General features: G+C 43.8%; 1 protein-coding gene and 3 non-coding genes across 5 annotated transcripts in view; 1 reads left to right on the top strand and 3 right to left on the bottom strand.

Annotated features, from left to right (window-relative positions):
* Positions 1-21,915, top strand: part of LOC134228141 (rootletin) — a 90,374-nt gene that overhangs the window by 65,195 nt on the left and 3,264 nt on the right. For both annotated transcript variants that reach the window (XM_062709931.1, XM_062709921.1), the window contains exons 4-8: positions 11,702-11,911; positions 11,968-12,660; positions 12,724-12,875; positions 19,431-20,112; positions 21,021-21,891. In XM_062709931.1, the coding sequence (XP_062565915.1) occupies positions 11,702-11,911; positions 11,968-12,660; positions 12,724-12,875; positions 19,431-20,112; positions 21,021-21,891 (2,608 nt within the window). The remainder of the gene's footprint in view (positions 1-11,701; positions 11,912-11,967; positions 12,661-12,723; positions 12,876-19,430; positions 20,113-21,020; positions 21,892-21,915) is intronic.
* Positions 18,070-18,142, bottom strand: Trnar-ucg (transfer RNA arginine (anticodon UCG)). Its single transcript has one exon. It is a non-coding gene; the product is annotated as a tRNA-Arg (tRNA).
* Positions 19,285-19,356, bottom strand: Trnah-gug (transfer RNA histidin (anticodon GUG)). Its single transcript has one exon. It is a non-coding gene; the product is annotated as a tRNA-His (tRNA).
* On the bottom strand, positions 20,448-20,519 carry Trnag-ucc (transfer RNA glycine (anticodon UCC)). Its single transcript has one exon. It is a non-coding gene; the product is annotated as a tRNA-Gly (tRNA).

The following is a 21,915-nucleotide window of genomic DNA, read 5'->3' on the forward strand; positions in this document are numbered from 1 at the left end:
AAAGCAATACAATTTTTGAAAATCTTCTAAAAAATCTAAAAATAATTTAATTGAAAACGAATTAAAATACTTATAGTTCGACTTTATAGGTAAAAACATGATTTTCGATTTTCAATTTTATTTTGTGATATTATAATTTATACACCTATTTTTATAATTCTACTTTTGCTGTAGATGTTATTTTCACATGAAAAACCCTGATTAATCTACCTAGTGGTGTTGGCGCCTTTCTCGTGCAAAAAAATACAAAAAAAAATATGTGAGTATTTTTTAGCGTGTTTTGCGCATAGAAAATAGTATTTTGGCCATAGCTTCTGATCCCATAGTCCAATATGGAAAAAAATTCAATAGCAAACAATGTGACAGGATTCCCCGTCGAATGGGACTTGTTCTTGCGAGCAATTCGGTCAATGCTAAGTTCCAAAAAGTGTGTCTACAAAATTGTGTGCACTTACATACATACACCACATATAACAGACATCACCTCAATACGTCGAGCCAGTGGCGTAGCCACGGGGGTGGGTTTGGACATAAAACCCCCCCAGAGGCAAAATTTTTAGAAGAATTTTTTTTTCGAACCTTCTCGAAATTTAAAAAATGTTCAGAAAACCCCCCCCAGACCAATTTTCTGGCTACGTACGCCACTGCGTCGAGCTGAGTCGATTGGTATATAACACTATAGGTCTCCGAGCCTTCTATCAAAAGTTTGGTCATATAGCCTTAATGGTATACTTTAGTATACGAAAAAGGCAATATACGTTGCGAAGCGATATTGGGGGAAGTTTAACCACTCACGTGGATGTGGAAGTGGATGTATTGTATTCAGAGCCAAAGTATCTATAAACCATGCCCAGGGTGTCTACTACCTGAAAAAACTGGAAAACCGGGAATTATCAGGAAATTATTGTCAACCTAGAAAAATCAGGGAATTTGGGGGGAAATCAGGGAAATCGGCAAGAGTAGAAGCGACTGGTAGAGCAAATGAAAACTCGACTGGTCAGTTAGAGGAGCAAACAGAAAGTGATTTTATTAATTTAAAATATTCAATGCCTACTATGCTAACAAACGCTTACTATGCTAACATCCCCTTTTAAGCGCATATTTGATTAATCCCAAGTTTGTTCCTATCTTCATTATACGCCTTCAAGGCGTATCGCGCTTCCATCACATTCCAAAGAAGAAGATGTTGAACTGTAACATATTTGTATTTCTAAGCCCAGTTATTGGGAGCCTCAGCAAGAGGCAAGCATCTCATCACATCGAAAATAAATCACAAACTCTCCGAAGTATAGGTAGTGGAATATATATTTTTTTTAATCTTACGTTTATTTTGGAGGCTCAATTACCGTGAAGCGTTACGGAGCCGAAATCAAGTTTAACAATTCATTTCTCAAATCTTATACATAGTGTTAGTTTTGGGGAATTGAAAGACTCGCGGTTTGGTCGAGGTTAGGGAATACAATAATACAGTAGGAAAGGAAGGGAATTTAGGGTGCTTAAGTAATTACGATGCGGATGTTCACATAGTTGACATTCTTGGCGATGTTTCACATCTGTAACGGGTCAAACATTTTTTTGGGAGACAACAATGAGAGGAAGACATACGAAAGGGGTTAACAACAGACATTGAAATGGACAAATAGAGGAAGACATTCGATATGGAGTACGACAGAGAAGGGGGTGTGCAGAATGAGATCACAATCTTACATCAGCAACTTTCACAAATTGGTGGACGAGGGACATGTATTCGAGATCAAGGCTCGCCAACACTTCTCTAATAGGCTTTGGTTGTTTTCCTCGGACCCGGAGATGTTCAGTTAATGCAGATCTGGGGCCACGACTCTCCTCGCACGCCCACACGACATGATCAATGTCCTGATAATCCTCGCCGCAAACACAGAGATTGCTTTCCGAGAGCCCCACTCTGAAAAGATGTGCTTTTAAAGTGTAGTGATTGGACATTAGACGACACATGGTTCGAATGAAGTCTCGTCCTATATTCAATTTTTTGAACCATGGACGCTTCGGCACCTGCGGGCGAATTGAATACAGCCATCTACCCAGCTCCCCATTTGTCCATTTCTGCTGCCGGCTGATCAAGGTTTCCTATTACTATTGAGAAAAATTCATCGATGGTGATTTTCCAATCGTTAATATGACCTTCCATAGCGCCCACCTTAGCCAAAGAGTCCGCTTTCTCATTTCCCGGAATTGAGCAATGAGAAAGGACCCAAGCCATGGTGATTTTGAATGACCGTTTTGATAAAACACTCAAAGCTTTCCTTATCCCGTTTAGAAGATACGCTGAGTGCTTCACCGGTTTCATTGACCGAACAGCCTCCAATGCACTTAGGCTGTCGGTGACGATAAAAAAAGTGGTCAGGAGGTAGAGTTATGATTTGCTCCAGTGAATAGTGTATAGCTGCTAGCTCAGCAGTATATTCGGAACTAGGCTCTTTGAGCTTAAATTAGAGGCGCTATGAAAAACTATGAAAACATCGAAATCAGTGGAGACATCCATTTTGACCCGTCAGTGAAAAAGCTTCTCTCCTCGCTAGTGTGCCCGTATTTGCTTGCAAATAATGAAGGTATGACCTCCGCTCGAAGAAAGTGTGGTATTCCATGAACCTCCTGCTTCATGGACAGATCAAAAGTAACAGAAGAACTGTAAGAGTCTAAGAAGTTAGCACGATTGGTATCTACCGAAGAAGGGCTTACCTCCAGCGTTATGTACCAGTGGTAAATACTCATGAATCGAGATTGAGGGTTTTGTTCGAGCAGCTTCTCGAAGTTGTCAATGACCAATGGATTGAGAACCTTACAGCGGATGAGGAACCGGAGCGATAGTTCCGCGAAACGATCTGTCAGAGGCAGTACTCCCGCAAGTACTTCCAGACTCATCGTATGAGTCGAGTTCATACAACCCAACGCGATACGGAGACAGCGGTACTGAATCCGTTGAAGCTTCAGCATGTGTGTTTTAGCCGCGGACTGGAAGCAGAAACTACCGTATTCGAGAACCGACAGAATGGTTGTTCGGTACAACGTGATAAGATCTTCGGGATGCGCTCCCCACCAAGTTCCCGTTATCGTTCGCATGAAGTTGATTCTTTTCTGGCATTTTTGTGTCAGATACACAATGTGCCTCCCAAAGGTACATTTAGAGTCGAACCAGACCCCGAGGTATTTAGAAGACATGCTATGAGTGATTGCCTTACCCATCAGTAGGAGCGGAAACTTTGCCGGCTTATGTTTTTTTGAAAAGACAACCATCTCAGTTTTCTCCGGAGAGAATGCGATACCCAGCTTTAAAGCCCAAGTAGACAAATTGTCTAGAGTATCTTGCAACGGTCCTTGCAGATCAACTGCGGTTGGCCCCGAAACGGATACAACACAATCATCTGCAAGCTGTCTTAACGAGCAATTTGGCATGAGACATTCATCAATGTCTCTGACGTAAAAATTGTAAAGAAGAGGACTTAAACATGAGCCCTGAGGGAGGCCCATGTAGCTAATTCGTGAAGTTGCCGAGTCACCATGAGAAAAACTCATACGCTTCTCTGACAACAAATTGTACAAATAGTTGTTCAAAATTGATGAAAGTCCACACTCGTGGAGTTTGTCGGATAAGACATCGACGCAAACTGAATCAAAAACCCCCTTAATGTCCAAAAACACTGAGCCCATTTGCTCTTTTTTAGCGAAGGTAAGCTGAATTTCTGAAGAAAGCAACGCAAGACAGTCGTTCGTTCCCTTACCACTGCGAAAACCAAATTGTGTATCTGACAACAAACCATTCGATTCAATCCATTCATCTAGCCGGAAGAGAATCATCTTCTCCAACAACTTCCGAAGACAGGACAACATCGCGATGGGGCGATACGAATTACAATCCGACGCGGGTTTTCCAGGCTTTTGGATGGCTATCACCCTCACTTGCCTCCAATCATCCGGAACAATGTTGCACTCCAGTAACTGGTTGAACAAGCTCAATAGGCGCCTCTTCGCGACGTCTGGGAGGTTTTTGAGCAAATTGAACCTTATTCTATCCATCCCTGGAGCAGAATTGTTACATGAAAGGAGAGCAAGCGAGAATTCAATCATCGAAAAGGGCCGATCCATATTATCCCTGTCAGCAAAAGCATCACGTGACACTTGCTTCACCGGCACCGAATCCGGACAAACTTTCTTTGCAAAATCGAGTATCCACCGCGACGAGCTTTCACGATCTTCGTTTACGGACGACGCGTTGCGCATTCTTCTCCCGACGGTCCACAGAGTTTTCATTGAGGTCTCGCGCGATAAACCTTTAACAAAAGTGCGCCAATATTCACGTTTCTTCACTTTGACCAGCTTCTTGAACTGGATCTCAAGCGCTATGTACCGTTTGTGAAGAACGATCAATCCGTGTTTCCGAAATTCCTTAAACGCGTTAGATTTCTCACGATAGAGCTGTGTGCACTCGGTGTCCCACCACGGACTATGTGGTTTCCTACGAACCGAAGCTCCTGGCACCGGCCGGCGTTGTGCATGGAGAGCGCTGTCAATAACCAACTGAGATAGAAACTGGTACTCTTCCCGCGGTGGAAGTGTTTCTATCGACTGTATAACATCAATGATGGCCTCCCCATATTTCCCCCAATCGATGTGCTTTGTGAGGTCATATGAGAGGTCGATAGAAGCGGATTGATTATGTCCATTGGAAATTAAAACTTCGATCGGCAAATGATCACTACCATGGGGATCTTGGACCACCTTCCAAGTACAGTCCAACGATAATGAGCTCGAACAAATGGAAAGATCTAGACGGCTATCTCTTGCTGGAGGAGCCACTCGTGTAACTTCTCCTGTATTCAAAATTGACAAATTAAAGTCGTCGCAGAGGTCGTATATCATTGATGAACGGTTGTCGTCGTACAGTTCCCCCCAGCCTGTTCCGTGGGAGTTAAAATCTCCCAAGAGCAACCGTGGCTCGGGCATAACCGAGCAGATGTGCGAGAGATATCGCGGTGTTTGGAGGAAGATATATCGAGGCGATACTGAGGTCTTTTCCTCGAATACTCACCTGACATGCGACAGCTTCGGTGCCTGACATCGGAGCAAAATCGACCCTATAGAAGGAGTGCTGTTTTTTGATCCCTAAAAGCACCCCTCCATATGGATTTGCCCGATCGCGGCGAATGATGTTGAAATCGGGAAAATGAAGGTTTACATCTGGAGTTAGCCATGTTTCACATAAAGCAAAAACATCACATTGTAAATTGTTAACTAAAAATTTAAAAATATCTAATTTTGGAAGAATACTTCGACAGTTCCACTGTAGAATCGAAATCATATGAGCCTTATCGACGAAATTAGTCATCGAAGGATACGAATGACTCGAGGAGGGGCATTTTTGAAGCCAGCTGCTTCAGGAGAGGAGTCAGAATAGGAAGAATAGTTTTGACCATGTTCTTCACGGGGTCGGAAGCATCAAAGAAGTTGAGGATGAGCTCCACGATGCCAGAAAGTGTGAACATTGGAGCGCTCGGAGGTTGTTGTGCTCGCTCTCTATGCTTTCTTTCTGGCTGAGAAATCGCAAAAATTGGGGCATCTGGGATTTTAGATGTTCCCGGAAGCGGTGGAAACTCTCGTTCATCCTGATGTGAAACCACAAAAGTTGAACGTTTTTGAGTTCCACCTGCGTTTGATTTCGCCATGTTGGAATGGGGCTCACTTTGACGTTGTTTTCTAGGCTTTTTCGAGGGACGCTGGCTTTGTTTTACTCGTTTCCTCGTTGAGCCTTTGAAAACAAAGGCCCCATTTCCAACTTCGGAGTCAGAGCTACCTTGATCGTCCAAAGGAAGAGACGAGTAGATGGTGTCAGAAACTACTGGTGAAGCGGCCTTCCTCAGCATCTCAGCGTAGCTTCGACGAGAACGCTGTTGAAGGGACCGCTTCTGATGAATTCGCCGCTGTATGTACGTCGGGCAGGCTTCGAGAGCATGTGGAGGGCCTTCGTTGCAATAAACACATTTCGGTGCCGTCTTGCACGCGCCATCCACATGCTTCTCTCCGCATGATGGTTTATTGCAGCAGTACTGAGCGGTGTTACCCAGCTGCTTGCAATTAACACAATTCATCACCTTCGGTACATACAGCCGAACAGGTAGACGAAGTTTGCCAATCACTACGTAGTCAGGCAGTGCGGAGCCGGAAAAAGTGGCGCAGAAAGAGTCAGACGGGGAATAACTCCGCTTCTCTCCCTCCTGCGACACCGAATACATTTGTTTGCAATCCAGTATCGCAACAGGAGGCAAAGAAACGTTCTTGAAACGACCGAAACCTTGTTTCAAATCGTCGCATGTCATACTTCCTCCGTCACCACCCCGCGATCTTACACACTGCTGACGGTAAATACACCCCTATATGCGAGAGTGAAAAGCTCGCAGGTGGCAATCTCGTTGGCCTGTTTGCGATCACTGACCGTGACGCGAAGCTTACTGGACCCAACCATGTCAATGGTCGTGACAGACGAAAATCGCTTTTCCAGATCTTTGCTGATCTAGCTGATATTCAAACGTTTGCCTTTGGGTCGAAAGAAAACAATATACGGCCCACTAGAGTCGTTAGGGTAGACCTTGGGACGGGGGATAATTTTAGCGTTGCTGGTGCCCATTTCGTTTTGGTTTGGAACATCCGAATGCAACGAAACATCTGACATGGAATACGAAGTACCCCCGCCAACTTCGCCTTCGCGCATTGCGGACACGAAATGCGCCGCTGCAGCGGGGAACAATCTATTTTAAAACTAAACACTTATCACAAGGGCAGAAAAAAAAAACACAAACACACAAACAAAATAATGATTTGGGACAGAGGGGAAGATGAGTAAAAAAGAAAGAAAACACTATTCCAATAAGATGGAGAAGAGAGGGTAATAATGAGAGGGAGCTCAATTAAATACTTGCGTTCACACTGCTGTGTTGCCGGCTAACAGTTCTGGCAGCACACACTAGCTCGATGGACACTCGCCGGTGGTGCGGTCGAAGCGAACCACGCTATTGTTGGTGTTCTCGCCGCACCCAACACTGCAACTGGGTGGATGGATGGTGGCAGGACGGCAGCGTCTGTGTTGGTGGAGACGCACGATGGATGATGACTGTAGGCGTGGGACGATGATGCCTGCGCCTGCGATGGACGCCGAATAAACTGCAAAGTTTTGCGTAGTTGCAAAACCAACGAAATGGCTACTTAACTGCTAGCTAAGCACCACTTCCACTCAAGCACTATGCTTCAAAACACTTTCGGAAAAAAAACCACTACCTGTACTTCAGGAAAAAAAAACCGAATGAGAAGCAGACCGTACGCGGACTTACAACCGTCTCGCACGGATGCTCGACGTGGAATGACAATGCTAAGTTCCAAAAAGTGTGTCTATAAAATTGTGTACACCTACATACATAGACACATAACAGACATCACCTCAATACGTCGAGCTGAGTCGATTGGTATATAACACGATAGGTCTCCGAGCCTTCTATCAAAAGTTTGGTTATATAGCCTTAACGTATACTTTAGTATACAAGAAAGGCAATATACGTTGCGAAGCGATATTGGGGGAGTTTAACCACTCACGTGGATGTATTGTATTCAGAGCCAAAGTATCTATAAACCATGCACAGGGTGTCGACTACCTGAAAAAAAAACTGGAAAACCGGGAATCATCAGGAAATTATTGTCAACCTGAAAAAATCAGGGAATTATCAGGGAATTTGGGGGGAAATCAAGGAAATCGGCAAGAGTAGAAGTGAACATGATGTATTCATATCGTTTGTTCTAAGGTTCAAATGGGGAGTCGAGAATTCACGTCTTAATGCAAGAATAAATGCGACTGATAGAGCAAATGAAAACTTGACTGGTCAGTTAGAGGAGCAAACAGAAAGTGATTTTATTAATTTAAAATATTCAATGCCTACTATGCTAACAAACGCTTACTTTGCTAACATCCCCTTTTAAGCGCACATTTGATTAACCCCAAGTTTGTTCCTATCTTAATTATACGCCTTCAAGGCGTATCGCGCTTCCATCGCATTCCAAAGAAGAAGATGTTGAACTGCAACACATTTCTAAGCCCAGTTATTGGGAGCCTCAGCAAGAGGCAAGTATCTCATCACATCGAAAATAAATCACAAACTCTCCGAAGTATAGGTAGTGGAATATATAGTTGAGCGAAGATAAATCCTCTGTCTCCAAACGAACTGTCAAACGTGTCTCCGAACGGGCATGACGTCACGATTTCAATGGAAACGTTAATGGCTGTGACGTCATATGCGCGTGTGCACGGGCATATACTCCGAAGCATGTCGTCCACAGAGTCGAACCGTTCAAGAAGCGTTGAATCGTCCCGATCGTGATCAATGGATTGAAGCAATGGAGAACGAGATCAATGCATTGACGCATTGAGTGTCAATGACGCATGGCGTCTGGAGAATCTACATTATATATCTACAACGCTGTAAGTCTCGACTTGTAATTAAGGGCTATTCACAAGTCGAAGGAGTTGATTATCAGGACACCTACTCGCCTGTCGTTCGCTATGCAACAGTGCGTTATCTCCTTGCATTAGCGCCGAAGCCATGGACTTCGAAGTGCACCAAATGGACGCGTTGACTGCATTCCTGCAGGGCGACTTGGACGAAGAGATTTATATGAAACAGCCAGAAAGGTTTCGTGACGACAGCGCACCAACAAAGGTATGCAAATTACAGAAATCTCTATATGGCCTAAAGCAAGCCAGCCGAGTATGAAACCGGAGACGAAGCTGATAAATATGGGTTTCAAGCGGTCAAAGTTTGATACTTGTGTTTTGCAGTATATGTGGACGATTTTCTGATTCTCTCCAGCGATCGGCGTTTGATAACTATGATCAACCAGCAACTGTGTGGCGAATTTGAGATGAAGGACGTGGGGCCAGTCAAACGTGTTAGGACTACGGGTGACCAAATCTGACGGTGCTGTGGCAATCGATCAAGAAAATTACATTGACCAACTGTTGAAAAAGTTCAATTTGAGCAATTGCAATGCTGCTACTACTCCCCTGGACGTGAATCATCGTCTCACGAAGAAAATGTGTCCTGCAAATGAAGAAGAGAAGGATAAGATGAAAGATGTTCCATTCAGAAAGCTAATCGGTGGACTTCAATTCGTTGCACAATGTTCAAGGCCGGACATCAGCCATGCGGTAAGTTTGGTCAGCAGCTTTAGCAGCAACCCTGCCCCGGAACACTGGACGGTGGCTAAACGAATACTTCGATACCTGAGGGGTACGAAGTAAAAAAAGCTTACGTATGCACGAGCCGGAGACATGAGCCTCTACGGCTACAGCGACGCAGATTGGGGAAACGACCCCGATAAACGCCAGTTAGTCAGCGGATACGTTTTTATGCAGAAAAACGGAGCTATTAGTTGGAACTCGAAGTGGCAATCTACCGTGGCGCTTTCAACAACCGAGGCAGAATACATGGCTCTGTCAACCGCGACTCAAGAGGCCATATGGTAGAGAGGATTTCTACATGAGCTTCACAGGACAAACGATGCTCTGGTGATTCACTGTGATAACAAATTCGCTATCAACTTGGCGGAGCGTGAAGTTGGCTACTCGACACGTAGCAAACATATTGACATCAGGCATCACTATGTCCGAGAACAAGTTGAAGCTAAAGCCATCAAGTTGAAACATGTAGCATCCAATCTTCAAGCGGCGGACATCTTGACGAAATCCTTACCTGGTCCGAAGTATAATGAAGATAGGAAAATCAGCAAAAACGTGGAATGGAAAAAAAACTTTCAGCTTGTTTAGCCGTTACTATGGTTACTGGGCCCATAACCTGATAGCAGAGCAAATGAAAACTCGACTGGTCAGTTAGAGGACGATAACAAACGCTTACTACGCTAACAGGGACATAAGGTTTTCTGTCGTTTTATATACTTCACAAGAAGGATAGAATTTGTTTCTGGTGGACTTGAACACTAACGGACTCACAAAATTGAATTTTTTTTCCTTAAAAAATATTGAGTGTATCTCAAAAATCCATTCAGGTTCACTTTTTTCAGAAATGTTTTCAGCAATCCTCCACAAATTGTTTCGTACCTTCAGTAATATCTTAGGAAATTCCTCCAGGAAATTCATGTAGATATAATTCCTTTTAGAAATTCATTTGGAAGTTCTCCGCTTCTTCTTATTGGCATAACATTCACAACTGAGACATTTCTGCCTCTCTGATTAGTGTTTATTTAGCACTTCCACAGGTTTTAACCGCGAGGTTTCTAAGCCGAGTTACCATTTTTGCATTCGTATATCATGATACACGATGATACTTTTATGCCCAGGGAAGTCGATAGAATTTCCAATCCGAAAATTGCCTAGATCGACAATCGAACCCAGTCACCCTCAGCTTGGTCTTGCTTTATAGCCGCGCATCTTACCGCTATGCTAATATTGTCGTTTTTTTCTATTACAGTTAGATAATGTTCAATTGATTTGTCGTTATTACGTCAATTTGGACGAGAGCTAAGACATGCTGAAAGCAGCAGTAAAGCGAAGAGATTGACCAATCATGTAAATAGATCGTCTCAGTGGCTAGTAAAAATGTTTAAAATAATTAACCGTGGACAGGTTTTATTTGGAACCACTATCACTTGTAAATCTACGTATTTGCTGGCAATGGCGCTGTTTTACCTCTAATCAACTCCCCAATTCTGAATTTTCTATTGGTAACCTGTAAAAAGGGTTACTATTACTAAAATATCACAAAAAACAGTCGTCACACAAACAATGTAATTATTGAAAATATTTCCGAAAGAATCCCTAAAGGAATTTCGAATGGAATTTCCAAAGAAATTGTTTGTTTGTTTGTTTGTCTTCATTTAGATTTTCAGCCCTGAAATTGAAAAAATGATTTTCTCTTCCACGTCTCGATATTTCTTTGAATCCATGGTCCCTTCAATATCGACTCATGGAGGTTTGACTGTATACCTAGGTAGTTGATTGGAAATCTTTTTGTATAGGGTATTATTCCTATCATTCATCCTCGCTATTGCCTTGCTTTATTTTTTGTTAAGGCTTCGTCGTCACGAGCCTCTGCGTATAGATCTACTACAATGTCCTGCCGATTCCAGCAATTGCTTACAGATTTTTTCGCTCTTTCGCAATGTGAGGCCGACTCGCACCTCCATTTACCTACCCTTTCGATTTCCTGTTTATATCGGTTTTCGATGGTATCGTGGAGGAAACTCAACATTCGGATTCCAGTTGTGTGGCTACCAGCACCAGGTCCGTAAAATATACACAACTTCTACATGAGCTTTGCTGCTACACACAGTCTCACTGGTGTATAACAACACACACATTATTTTCTTAAATTAGTTGAGTTAATCCCCATTTTTATTGACCTTTCATTCTTACTAGCGGTTTTATATCTTTTATTCAACCAAACAATCCGTTCCTTCCTCTAATGAGACTAATTCATTGCAATTTGAAAGCAATTAAACGTGCTACCGTTGGTGCGTGCTCCCAGGATTTTTGCCATTTAAAATACGTTGTTTTTGTGATAAGCTTCCCTACATTATCATTTATTTCATGTTTTATAATCGTGGCGTGTTGGTATAATATTTTATTTCTTTGAAATGGTTATTTCTATTTCGCTCAAAATATGAATAGGCCTTCAACGATTACTACAACAACGAGCACACGCGGCTGCTGAAAATGTGGCGCGAAGTGGTCAACGTTAAACGCATGTTCAAGGAAATGGTTTCCACCACCAAGGTGGAACTTGGACGAATGCAGCTGGATCTGAGTGGAACCGGTCGCGAGGTTGTGGGTGCCTGCAGCGGCGTTTCCGTCAATCTGAAGCAAACCTCCAAAATTGAGGTGCGTACCTTTATGTTGGAATTATTTCGATAACTCATTTGTGCAATCAATTTCAGGAAGCCCAACAGCTGCACATCGAGCGGGAAAACATGGACCTTAAATCGCAGCTCGGTGACCTCCGCGTCCAGTACGAAAACACCAAGTTGGACATCGCTCAGCGAGATCAGCGACTGCAGCAGATGCTGCAGGATCTCAAACTGATGGAAGAACGTTACGTCCAGGTGGAAAGTCAAGCCGGTCAGACGCAACGTCTCAACGATGAACTGGAACGCTTGCAGGGTGCTCTGCGGGATATCGCCCATGCCGTCGTTCAGGATGCCGAAACGACGGCTACCGCAGAAGCGGAAACATCCGCCCATCATCTGCACCTTTCACAGTCGAGTGCATTGCCAGCGCCGCCGCGCTCCCCCAAACGGGGTGGCATTCGCACATCGCAAGCGTTTGCCGAAGGGACCATATCGGCGGTGCAAGCCGCCTTGCACAAGTACCAACTGGCCATACACGACCTGCAAGTAAAGTTGCAAACCAATACCGATGCCCTGGCGGCCACCCGCAAACAGTTCGATAGTTGTGAGCATACTCGGGATGTATTGACCGAAAAGGTGGGTGAGCTGACCGAAAAGCTGGATTCGGCCAATCATCAGCTATCGGAACTGTACAAGGAGCGAGACAGCCTGCAGAAGACGCTGGATGGGCTGCGAACGGACAAGCACAGTGTCGAGAGGGGAAAGGCCGAACTGAACTCAATCGTAATTTTCGTCCTGTAGTTTAGACACATTTTAAGGGAGACTAATTTCTTTTCTCTGCTTCAGGTGGACAGCTTGAACACTGATTACGAGAAATTGCAGAATGTGAATAGTAAGTTGCAAAAAATGTACGACACACTGGAAGACGAGAAGAAAATGCTGGAAAGTGAACTGCAGCGTGTGCAGAAGGACAAGGACATTCAGGAGATGAGTTTAAGGTAAGTGAAAAAAAACTTTAATTAAAATTTTTCTCTTCCGTCTTAGTTTATTATCATGATGTGGTAATTAGAGTCAGTTGGTTGGCAGTTGATCGACCAGGTCGAAAGCCAAGCTATTCATTGAGCAAGATGTTGTGACGTTAGCAAGTATCCGCCTTACTTAGAAAAACTCTGACAGGAAGCTGATAACTTTTTGGAGAAGATATTACAGGCTTCCGGATGGGGATGATTTTTGGCAGCTTCCAGGGAGATGGAAAGTAACTGAATCGAATGCACTGATAAAAGATCAACGAAGGGTGCTCGAAAAATTCTGGGCATTCATGTTTTGGAGTTCAAAGTGATTTCGTCGAAGCCTAGGTCCTTCATGTATTTTGATGATTTGACATAGGTCGAAAGTTCGTCAATTTTAATCTCCTCCTTCTCCGAAAAATCTTTGGAAATCCGATGAAGATTTTTCGGGTACTCGTGAACTAGTGCTTCACTAGACTGACTGACAATGCTCCGTCCAAGATAGATTGCGCTAGCCTAGCTGATGACCTATTTTCAGTAGCCTTCTCTACTGGAATTATCAAGCGAATCGTCGAGCCACCAAGGTCTATTGGAATCAAAGGTGAAATGATCCGAGCCCGGATTTTAAAAATTTTGCGTTGATTCCAGAACGGCTTGGTAGGTACAGTCTGTGAGAGCGCTGATCTTATTGAAAAATTGACTATTTCTTAGTACCAGAATTGGGCTCGATATTTATGGTAATAGCTATTACCGTGGACCCCCGGTAATATGACCGTTTTTAATCGGAACACTTTTTAATTTGAGCCTCGTTCGTTTGAACATCGTTCAAATAAAAAATGGTTCAAACGTCATTTAGCACGTGGAATCGAAAAAAGAAAAAAGAACATCGTGAAACGGAACGCAGAATCAAAACAAACCCGAAAAGAGAGCAACCAGAAACCAATTTTTCTGATGCAAATAGATAATTTATAGAGTTAATTTGAATGAGATACCGTTCAAGTTATCGGGGGTATACGGTACACGCTACGACATTCGTACCTCGGCACAAACAGATCACTCCACCCCACCGAAGTAGGGACAGTCCCCATGCACCTTGGGTTTTTGTGACGTCATATTATCAGTTTCAGGGTTGAACCGAGCCTGGCGATATGAAAAGGTTTACACCGTTACGCGAGAGTATGCATATCTCAGCGTACCGGGACCTGCAATGGCCTTGTTCCAGATGAGCGACGACTGTTGTCAGGCTGAAAGCTTGGCATTCAGGTTGTTAACAATGATGTACTTGTACACACTGACATTGCCGTTGAGTTAGCTTGAGATTGGTGACGTACTGTGCAAGAAGTACGGAAACAAATTCTTTGGGCCATTCGCTTGTACGGTTACAATTGAGGAAGGACTGGAATTGTTCGACAGAGAGCCGGAATGGCAAGAAGGGTAAGCCTCGTTGAGTGATGGTGGATGGAACACGATTCTTTTTAATAATGGTCCTGGTGGAAGACAGTCTTTTGGGTCAGACAGTCAGTCACGTCGTTTGTCCCACAGTTGCCAAATTTGGGATCGGTTTCTTTTATTAATTCTAGACTAATTGATCCTTTTAAAAGCTTTAAGGTTCCCCCAAACACACGCGACGCGACAGTCGCGACGCGATTCTATCGCTTGGCGACAGCGATTCTGTCGCCGTTGGTATGGAAGCGTTATAGTGATTTTTTAAAGTTCATCACTTTAAATACCATTTACCAACTGCACAATCAACTTAGAACGAAGTGAATCAATTTTATCCCGAAAACAACTTTTTTTTCAACGCTGCTGATAGATTAGATTGAAATTTCGCATCGATGCAACGTGTTTTGAAGTACAGAAACCATATTTTTGTTTGTCGCGATTTTTGACGTAAACTACGTGTAAGGTCTAATGGGAAGACTTGGATTCAGAGTGTAAAATTAAAATTTCAAAATTGAGGATTGTCACGAAATCATGTAAGATTTTGAACGTTACTACTAGCGCTTTCATCTCTCGATGGATTTTTAAAATTTATATATTAATCGACTCGGAAACTCTCCACCAATTTTCCAGTTGTATTGGATCTTGTGGTTATCAACGTTAAACTAGGTTATCGGACCATTTTGGCAGAACCTCCTATTCCCGTCCGCAAAGTGGGTCTCATTACGGCCGTCGTCCAGTGCGATTGGCTTTTGGACTCTGCTTTTTGTGCGGTGGTTCGCACCAGCTTCAAAATCAAATTGTCGTGGGACTAAAATACACTCATCTTGCATATGCACATCAGCTACTACGACGAAAAACATTTACAAAACTACGGTGAAGCGCATCTCTTGTCAAGTGGTAGTCAAATACTGATGCCACCCTATTAAAAACTCTTGCCCAAACCATAGTTGGGGAAGTCTCAACATTATGCTATTCCGCAATGGCCGATGTTGCACGTTAATGTTAATTTGTTGCAGAATGTCTGGACAATCGATTCTTCCTTGTAAAATATCAGCGACGGTCAGTGCTCTGCTTAAGTCCCTGCGGATACGCAACGGAAGAAGGTCGATCAGCTGGCAGCGGTCCTCGTAACTAGGGAGGCGAAATGGATCTCTCCATGGTAGTTTGCGCAATGCAAAACGAACAAAGCGGCGTTGTATTGATTCGATGCGCTCCGATCCGTTGTTGTAGTAAGGACACCAGACCGCCGAGCAGTATTCCAACGTCGACCGGACGAGAGAGCAGTAGAGTGCCTTCAAGCAATGTTCGTCGGTGAAATTTTTCGCCACCCTGAACACAAAGCCAAGCGTTCTGGCCGCTTTATCGACGACAAAGGATATGTGCTGGGTAAATGTAAATTGCGAATCCAGAAGAACTCCCAAAACTTTCACGCAATGCACTCGATTGATGGTCGCGTCGAGAAGAGAGTAACTAAACCGGATCGGCTCCTTCTTTCGTGAAAAAGTAATTACCGAACATTTCGCCGGATTGACCACAAGTCGGTTCAGAGTACACCAGTTGGCAAACACAGTGATCTGGTTTTGGAGGGATTGGCAATCGGCTATAGAGCAGATGCGAAGAAATATCTTCAGATCGTCCGCAAAGGATAGCCGTGGTCCGTCGATTACATGGTGAACATCGTTGAAGTAAAGCAGGAAAATTAATGGCCCCAAGTGGCTGCCCTGCGGTATACCAGACGAAGCGCGGAAACTATCTGAGCGACAATCGCCTAAAGCAACCACAAGCTGGCGTCCGGTCAGATATGATCGAAACCCAACGAGAAGATTTCCACCGACTCCAAGTCTGTCAAGTTTGGCGATTGCAACTTTATGGTTCAGCTTATCGAATGCTGCAGAAAGATCCGTGTAAATCACGTCCGTTTGAGTGCGTGCAATCATGATATCCGTGACGTACGACGTTAGGCACAACAAGTTAGTAGTTGTTGAACGGCCAGCTGTAAAACCATGTTGGTCAGCGCAGTTGAGTTTCCAGTTGAAACGGTGTTAACTTATTTTGGGATTAGTATCTCCTGATATTCTTCTCTCCCGGATAGGGAGGGGAGAGAGAAAGACGGGGTCGGGTGATACCCTGGAATTGGTTTGGGTGTCAGCTTTGGGCGAGGCCTGGGGGGTGGGTTCGGCAGTGGTGAAGGAGTTACTATGGGCGGGGCTAGGCCCTTCCGGTTTTTCGATGGTGGTCAGTGTTTCATCCATCGAATCTTGTTCAACAGTTCCGGTTGGTTGGGGAGTTGTTGCGGATAGGAGAAGCTGGCTGTCGATGATTTTGTCTAGTTTGTCCTGGAGCTCAGCATTTCTACGGAGACTTTCCTCCATCATAGCTTCTAGCTTTCGTATTCTTTCATCCTTTTCGGAGAGGGCGGCAAGTAGTGTAGCTATTGTCGGTTGAACTGGTTCACTTTGCTGTGAGCGCTCTTCGGGCACCCTCCGCGCAGTATTCCTCATAGAGGATTGACCTGCGTTGGCTACTTCGGCGTACGATGGCTCTCCACTCTTTTCCAGCTGTAGGATGCGTCGAGCTTCGGGGTAGGTGCAGTCCCGGTCGACCTTGATCCGCTGGACGTCGTTCTCCATTCTGTACGCCGGGCAGGCTCTGCTTTTGCGGGGGTGCTGGCCACTGCTACACTTAGAACAAAAGGGCGACAAGTCGCACCTTTTATCCTCTGCGATCGGGTGAGAACCCGAGCAGTTCCCACATGTGGCGTTAGAGGCTTTGCATCTTGTCTTGGTGTGACCAAACTCCCAGCAGTTGAAGCACTGCATGGGAGACGGGTAATAGGGATGTGGAAGAAGATGTGCTCCGGTCTTGAGGTCCCGCTGAGCGTTATGACGAGAAGGGGAGTGTTCTCCCTACGTTCACCTCCGTTCCTGGTAATCCGGTGAATCTGGATCACGTCCTGTTCTCTCAATTCCTCGAGCAATTCTTCTTCTGATAGGTCAATAACGTCACGACAATAAACGATGCATTTCACAGTATTGTGAACCAGATGGGCAATCACCTTGACAGGGATTCTATTGTTTAGTTTGACCATGCCTAGCAACTTTTCAAAGTGCCCTTGGTTCCTCACTTTGAGTGCGTAAGGTGCCCGCAAGAGTAAACGCGACGAGCGATGCGACGCGACGCGACTCACGTAAAATAACAATCATTATCAACAGGCTGTCAAATTGCACTGTCGCGTCGCGTCGCATCGCACGTCGCGTTTACTCTGGCTTCGCCCTAAGACCGACCTCCTCCTTCGGGGAAGGTGGAGTCGATGTTCGCTCTCATGGAACTGTTGAACTGATTTCTTGATCAAAAGGGGAGCAGCAGGTAATGATGCTCCGTTCACTCCGTCAAGCCGAAGTACCATCAACTCGCACCTCTCGTTACGTGGATCCATGTATGTCGGAAGCGTCCGACCGGTGTAGCTCCCATCTATCTTTCTGTGTTGTTTTTGTGTACGAGGGGCGTTCAAAGAGGGTGATTCATTGAATACCTTTATCGAAAAAGTTTTAGGTAGCCGTAGAGCGTACACCTAGTACCAAATATTTTTTCGACAACTATCGAAATATTTTTTCTCCAACTTTCGAGAAAACTTGAGTTATGAATAAACTTCATGATGTGCTTCAAACATAAAGATTGACAATATAAAACAGAACTGCTCTTCGATATAGAATAAAATCTTGAAATGAAAAAAAAATCAAAGCGACCGTGACAGGACTCGAACCTGCAATCTTCGGATCCGAAGTCCGACGCCTTCTCCATTAGGCCACACGGTCAGACAGAAAAGTTGTTATTAGAGCTAATTTTCAGTTTCATCATTTATCGTCGAAACTGACTGAATGAACGAATGGATGAACCTTGATTTGGTTTCATGATGGCAGCGCTTACCTGCATATCCAATTGGATTTGTCTAAAATGAAAATTGTCTCGAATTTGGCCCACATCATCATATTTATGTTCTAATTGGACAAGGTACTTACACTTCCATAGATTATGTACTGTGTTTCGAACCAAAAGGTTAATAATGTTAACATTATCCACCATAGCACTATTAGAGCTTCAATTCTTAAAGCGTAGATGTTCATGTTATAGTTAGTTATTGCCGGAAGTTTCATAATGTATCAATGTGGTTTGTTGACATTTAAAACGCATTTTGGACTTTTTCAATGGTAAGATATGTGCTAATTTATTTACAACATGATCCAACATTAGTCGTATTCGCATACAAACGATTCACTCTCATTTATCCATGCTAAATGAGTGTTGTCATGTGTGCTCAACATTGAATTAAAACACAGAAATAATAAAATGAAACAACAGTAACTTATTTATTATTATCTTCATTAACGAGATTTTGGGCCCTAGCTAGGCCGGTTCACCTCGTAGGCGGCGAATGTAAACAAAGCTATTTAAATGCAAATATTAGTTGCAAAATCGATCATTCTGCCAATGCAATTGTTGCAATATAAAATTAACCTACATTGGCTACAATAATTATTATAACTTTTCATTGTGGATGTCGTCACAAGAAATGATTAAAAAGCGATTTCTACAGAAAAGACGTAACTGTTCCAAAACTGTGGGAAAATATTCTCATGGTTACAATTATAGAACACTGATTAAATCAATTTTCTTCAAATAAATCAAAAATAAAGCAGTCAAAATTACGATGGGTCACCAGGTAGGTATTTAATATTGCTGATAGTAATTCATTTAGCATTGGAAATAGTATAGTGAATTTGATTGTGAAATTATTACTTTTTGGGCAAAAATGTTCCAGGAGTGTACATCATGAGGCGACTGCTGTGTTAATTATATTATAAAGCTATAATATCCAAATTCTAATAAGTTACACTATAAAAATAAGCTTTGACAAAAAAGTCTCCATCTCTCCGTGACAATGCGCATATTGCAACATTGCCGTGACCAGGATTCGAACCTGGGTTACTACGGCCACAACGTAGGGTCCTAACCACTAGACGATCACGGCTATTGAGATTGTGTGTTCAGTGGTTCTAAAAGCATTTTTTAAAGTAAGCCAGCTTTTCATTATCTCTATTTCAGAGCTGAGGAAGAACGTTCGAGTCGGCTTCGGGAGGAAACGATTACTCTGCGGGAGGAATTGAACAAGCTGTACCTATCGCGTGACTTACTCGAACAGCAGCGTATCGAATCGGACGGACTGCTAAACATGATTGAGAAGCAGAAAATTGAGCTGGAATATGAACTGGATCGGATTAGTAACGAAAAAGACGGTCTGCATATGACGCTGGACAAGAAAAGTTCCTCCAACGAGCACCTGGAGGTGGAGATCAAACAGCTGAAGACGGAGATTATGCACATCGAGGAGGAAAGAAACAAACTGAAGACGCAGGTGTCCGATCAGGGGGTGGATTTGGCCGCTCTGAAGAAGGAGCTGATTACCGCCGAGCAGGCCCGCTTGGACCTGGACTCGGAAAAGTTGGCCATCAGTGAGCGGCTGAAGTGTTTGGAGATGGAAAAGGACAAGATAGAGCAGGACTTGAGCTGCGTGGCACGTGAACGGAACGATCTGAGCAACCAGCTGGCGGCTATTTCCCGCAAAAAGGAAACCATTGGAGAGGAAGTGATGCGCCTGCGGCAACGGTTGGAACAGGCTAACGAAATGAATGCCCGCCTGAATAGGAATCTGGAGGAACTGGTTAAGGAGAACGAGGAAAAGGCAGTAGTGATCGAGGGACACGAGAAGGAGCTGCAACGGTTGCAGGTGAGTTTCTACTGATGTTACCCATTTAGGAGAAAACATTATCGCATTGAGAAGCATAATGTAAAGTTTACATTTAAACATTTATTTTATGAAATTCAATCCAATCCAGAGCAAACTTGTCAAACTTTTTATTAGATATACCTACTACATGGCTACGAATTTTCTTCATACCAATTTCAACCGCGCTAAAAACCTGGGTTAATAACAGCAAGAGTAATAATAATCTATTCACAAAAAAATCATTAGAGGTGAAGAACTTAAAGTATTTAGAAATTCCTAGAGGTTCGATTGGTTTTAATTTCCAATTTAATAAAATATTTAATAAAAAAAGATCCTGCGTCGGCCGGGAATCGAACCCGGATCAACTGCTTGGAAGGCAACTATGCTGACCATTACACCACCGACGCCATACAAAATATAGTGCTTAAAGCTATACAGTTACGGTTGCTCTTCTTTACCAACTTTTCCTATCTGGACGTCAAGCAGGGATGCTAGTTTTTTTTTAATTATCCATTGATCAATTTGTCGACGGGATTTCTTTTCACAGGTTCAATTGAGTTAGCCTACAGGTATGGTACTACTAACAAGTAACATCAACTGATTTGTAAATCCAACCATACTAGAGTAGGATACATTTATCATTCCTGTTCGAGTGTACTTGAAATATGGATTAAGGTAGAGCTCGGTTTGGTAATAGGGTAAGGTACATCATAGACATAAGGCAAAATAGACATATCCCAAACTTGAAACCCGTGTGCTATAGCTACATAATTTTGTATGCTTAACTGTGTTAACATGGACCTTTTGATGTTATTTTTTCAAACGAAGCAAGTGAAGTTAATCTCAGTCGTAGGAAGGCCTAAATCCTATCTAATTATTGGCCATTCCCTCTATTCTCTTCCAACCAGGAACAACTGGCTTCACTACGCAGCGAAAAGGATTCCCTCGAGTCGGTGCTGTTCGATACGAACACATCCCTCGAAGAAGCCGAGGCACGGAAGGATGCTCTCGAGCGAGAAAACCAGGATCTGCTCATCAAACAGGAATCCCATAAGGCTCTGATCGGACGGCTCAATAAAGATTTGGAAAATACCGAACGACGGGCGCAGGATATCAAAATTCAGTTAACCAATGCGGCCGCCAATCAGGAGGCCGAGTTCCTCCAAAAGTTGTCCAACTTGCGCACCTTCGGCGAGGAGAACATCAAAAAGTTAAACGAGGAGAAGGAAGCGATTCGCAGCTCACTGGAGAAGCGAATGAGTCAAACTTTGCAGGCACTGGAGAATGCTAAGGACTCGGAGATTCAAACGCTGAAGGAACAGTTCGAAACGCTTCAGATGCATCTTGAGGCGCTGAATCAACAACACGAGGAGGTAGTGCTGCGGGCCGAGAACGAGAAGCAGCAGGCATTATTGATTGCCCATCGGGACAAACAGGCAGTGATGGAAAAGTTGGATGCAACCATGCGTGAACTCAAGCTTGAGTTAGACAACAGCGATCGGTTGAAGCGGGAGATGTTGGCTCGCCAGGAAAAGGATCGCACCACTATCGGTTGCCTGCGAGATGAAACCACCAAGATGCGTACCAAAATGGAAGAGGCCAGGATTCGAGCGGAAGAAGAGTTGAACCGCCTCGAGGTAGTACAGGGAGCGTTGCGCGATGAGAAGGATGCAGCTTTCAAGGAAATCGAAGAACTGAAGGTACAGATTCGATTAACCGAAGATCGTTGCGATGGCGTGAGTTTGCAACTGCAGGATACACAGCGGAAACTGAAAGAAGGTAAGTGTATGCATTAATTCTGAT

This window comes from Armigeres subalbatus, chromosome 1 (assembly GCF_024139115.2).
Source record: "Armigeres subalbatus isolate Guangzhou_Male chromosome 1, GZ_Asu_2, whole genome shotgun sequence".
NCBI classification, from domain to species: domain Eukaryota; kingdom Metazoa; phylum Arthropoda; class Insecta; order Diptera; family Culicidae; genus Armigeres; species Armigeres subalbatus.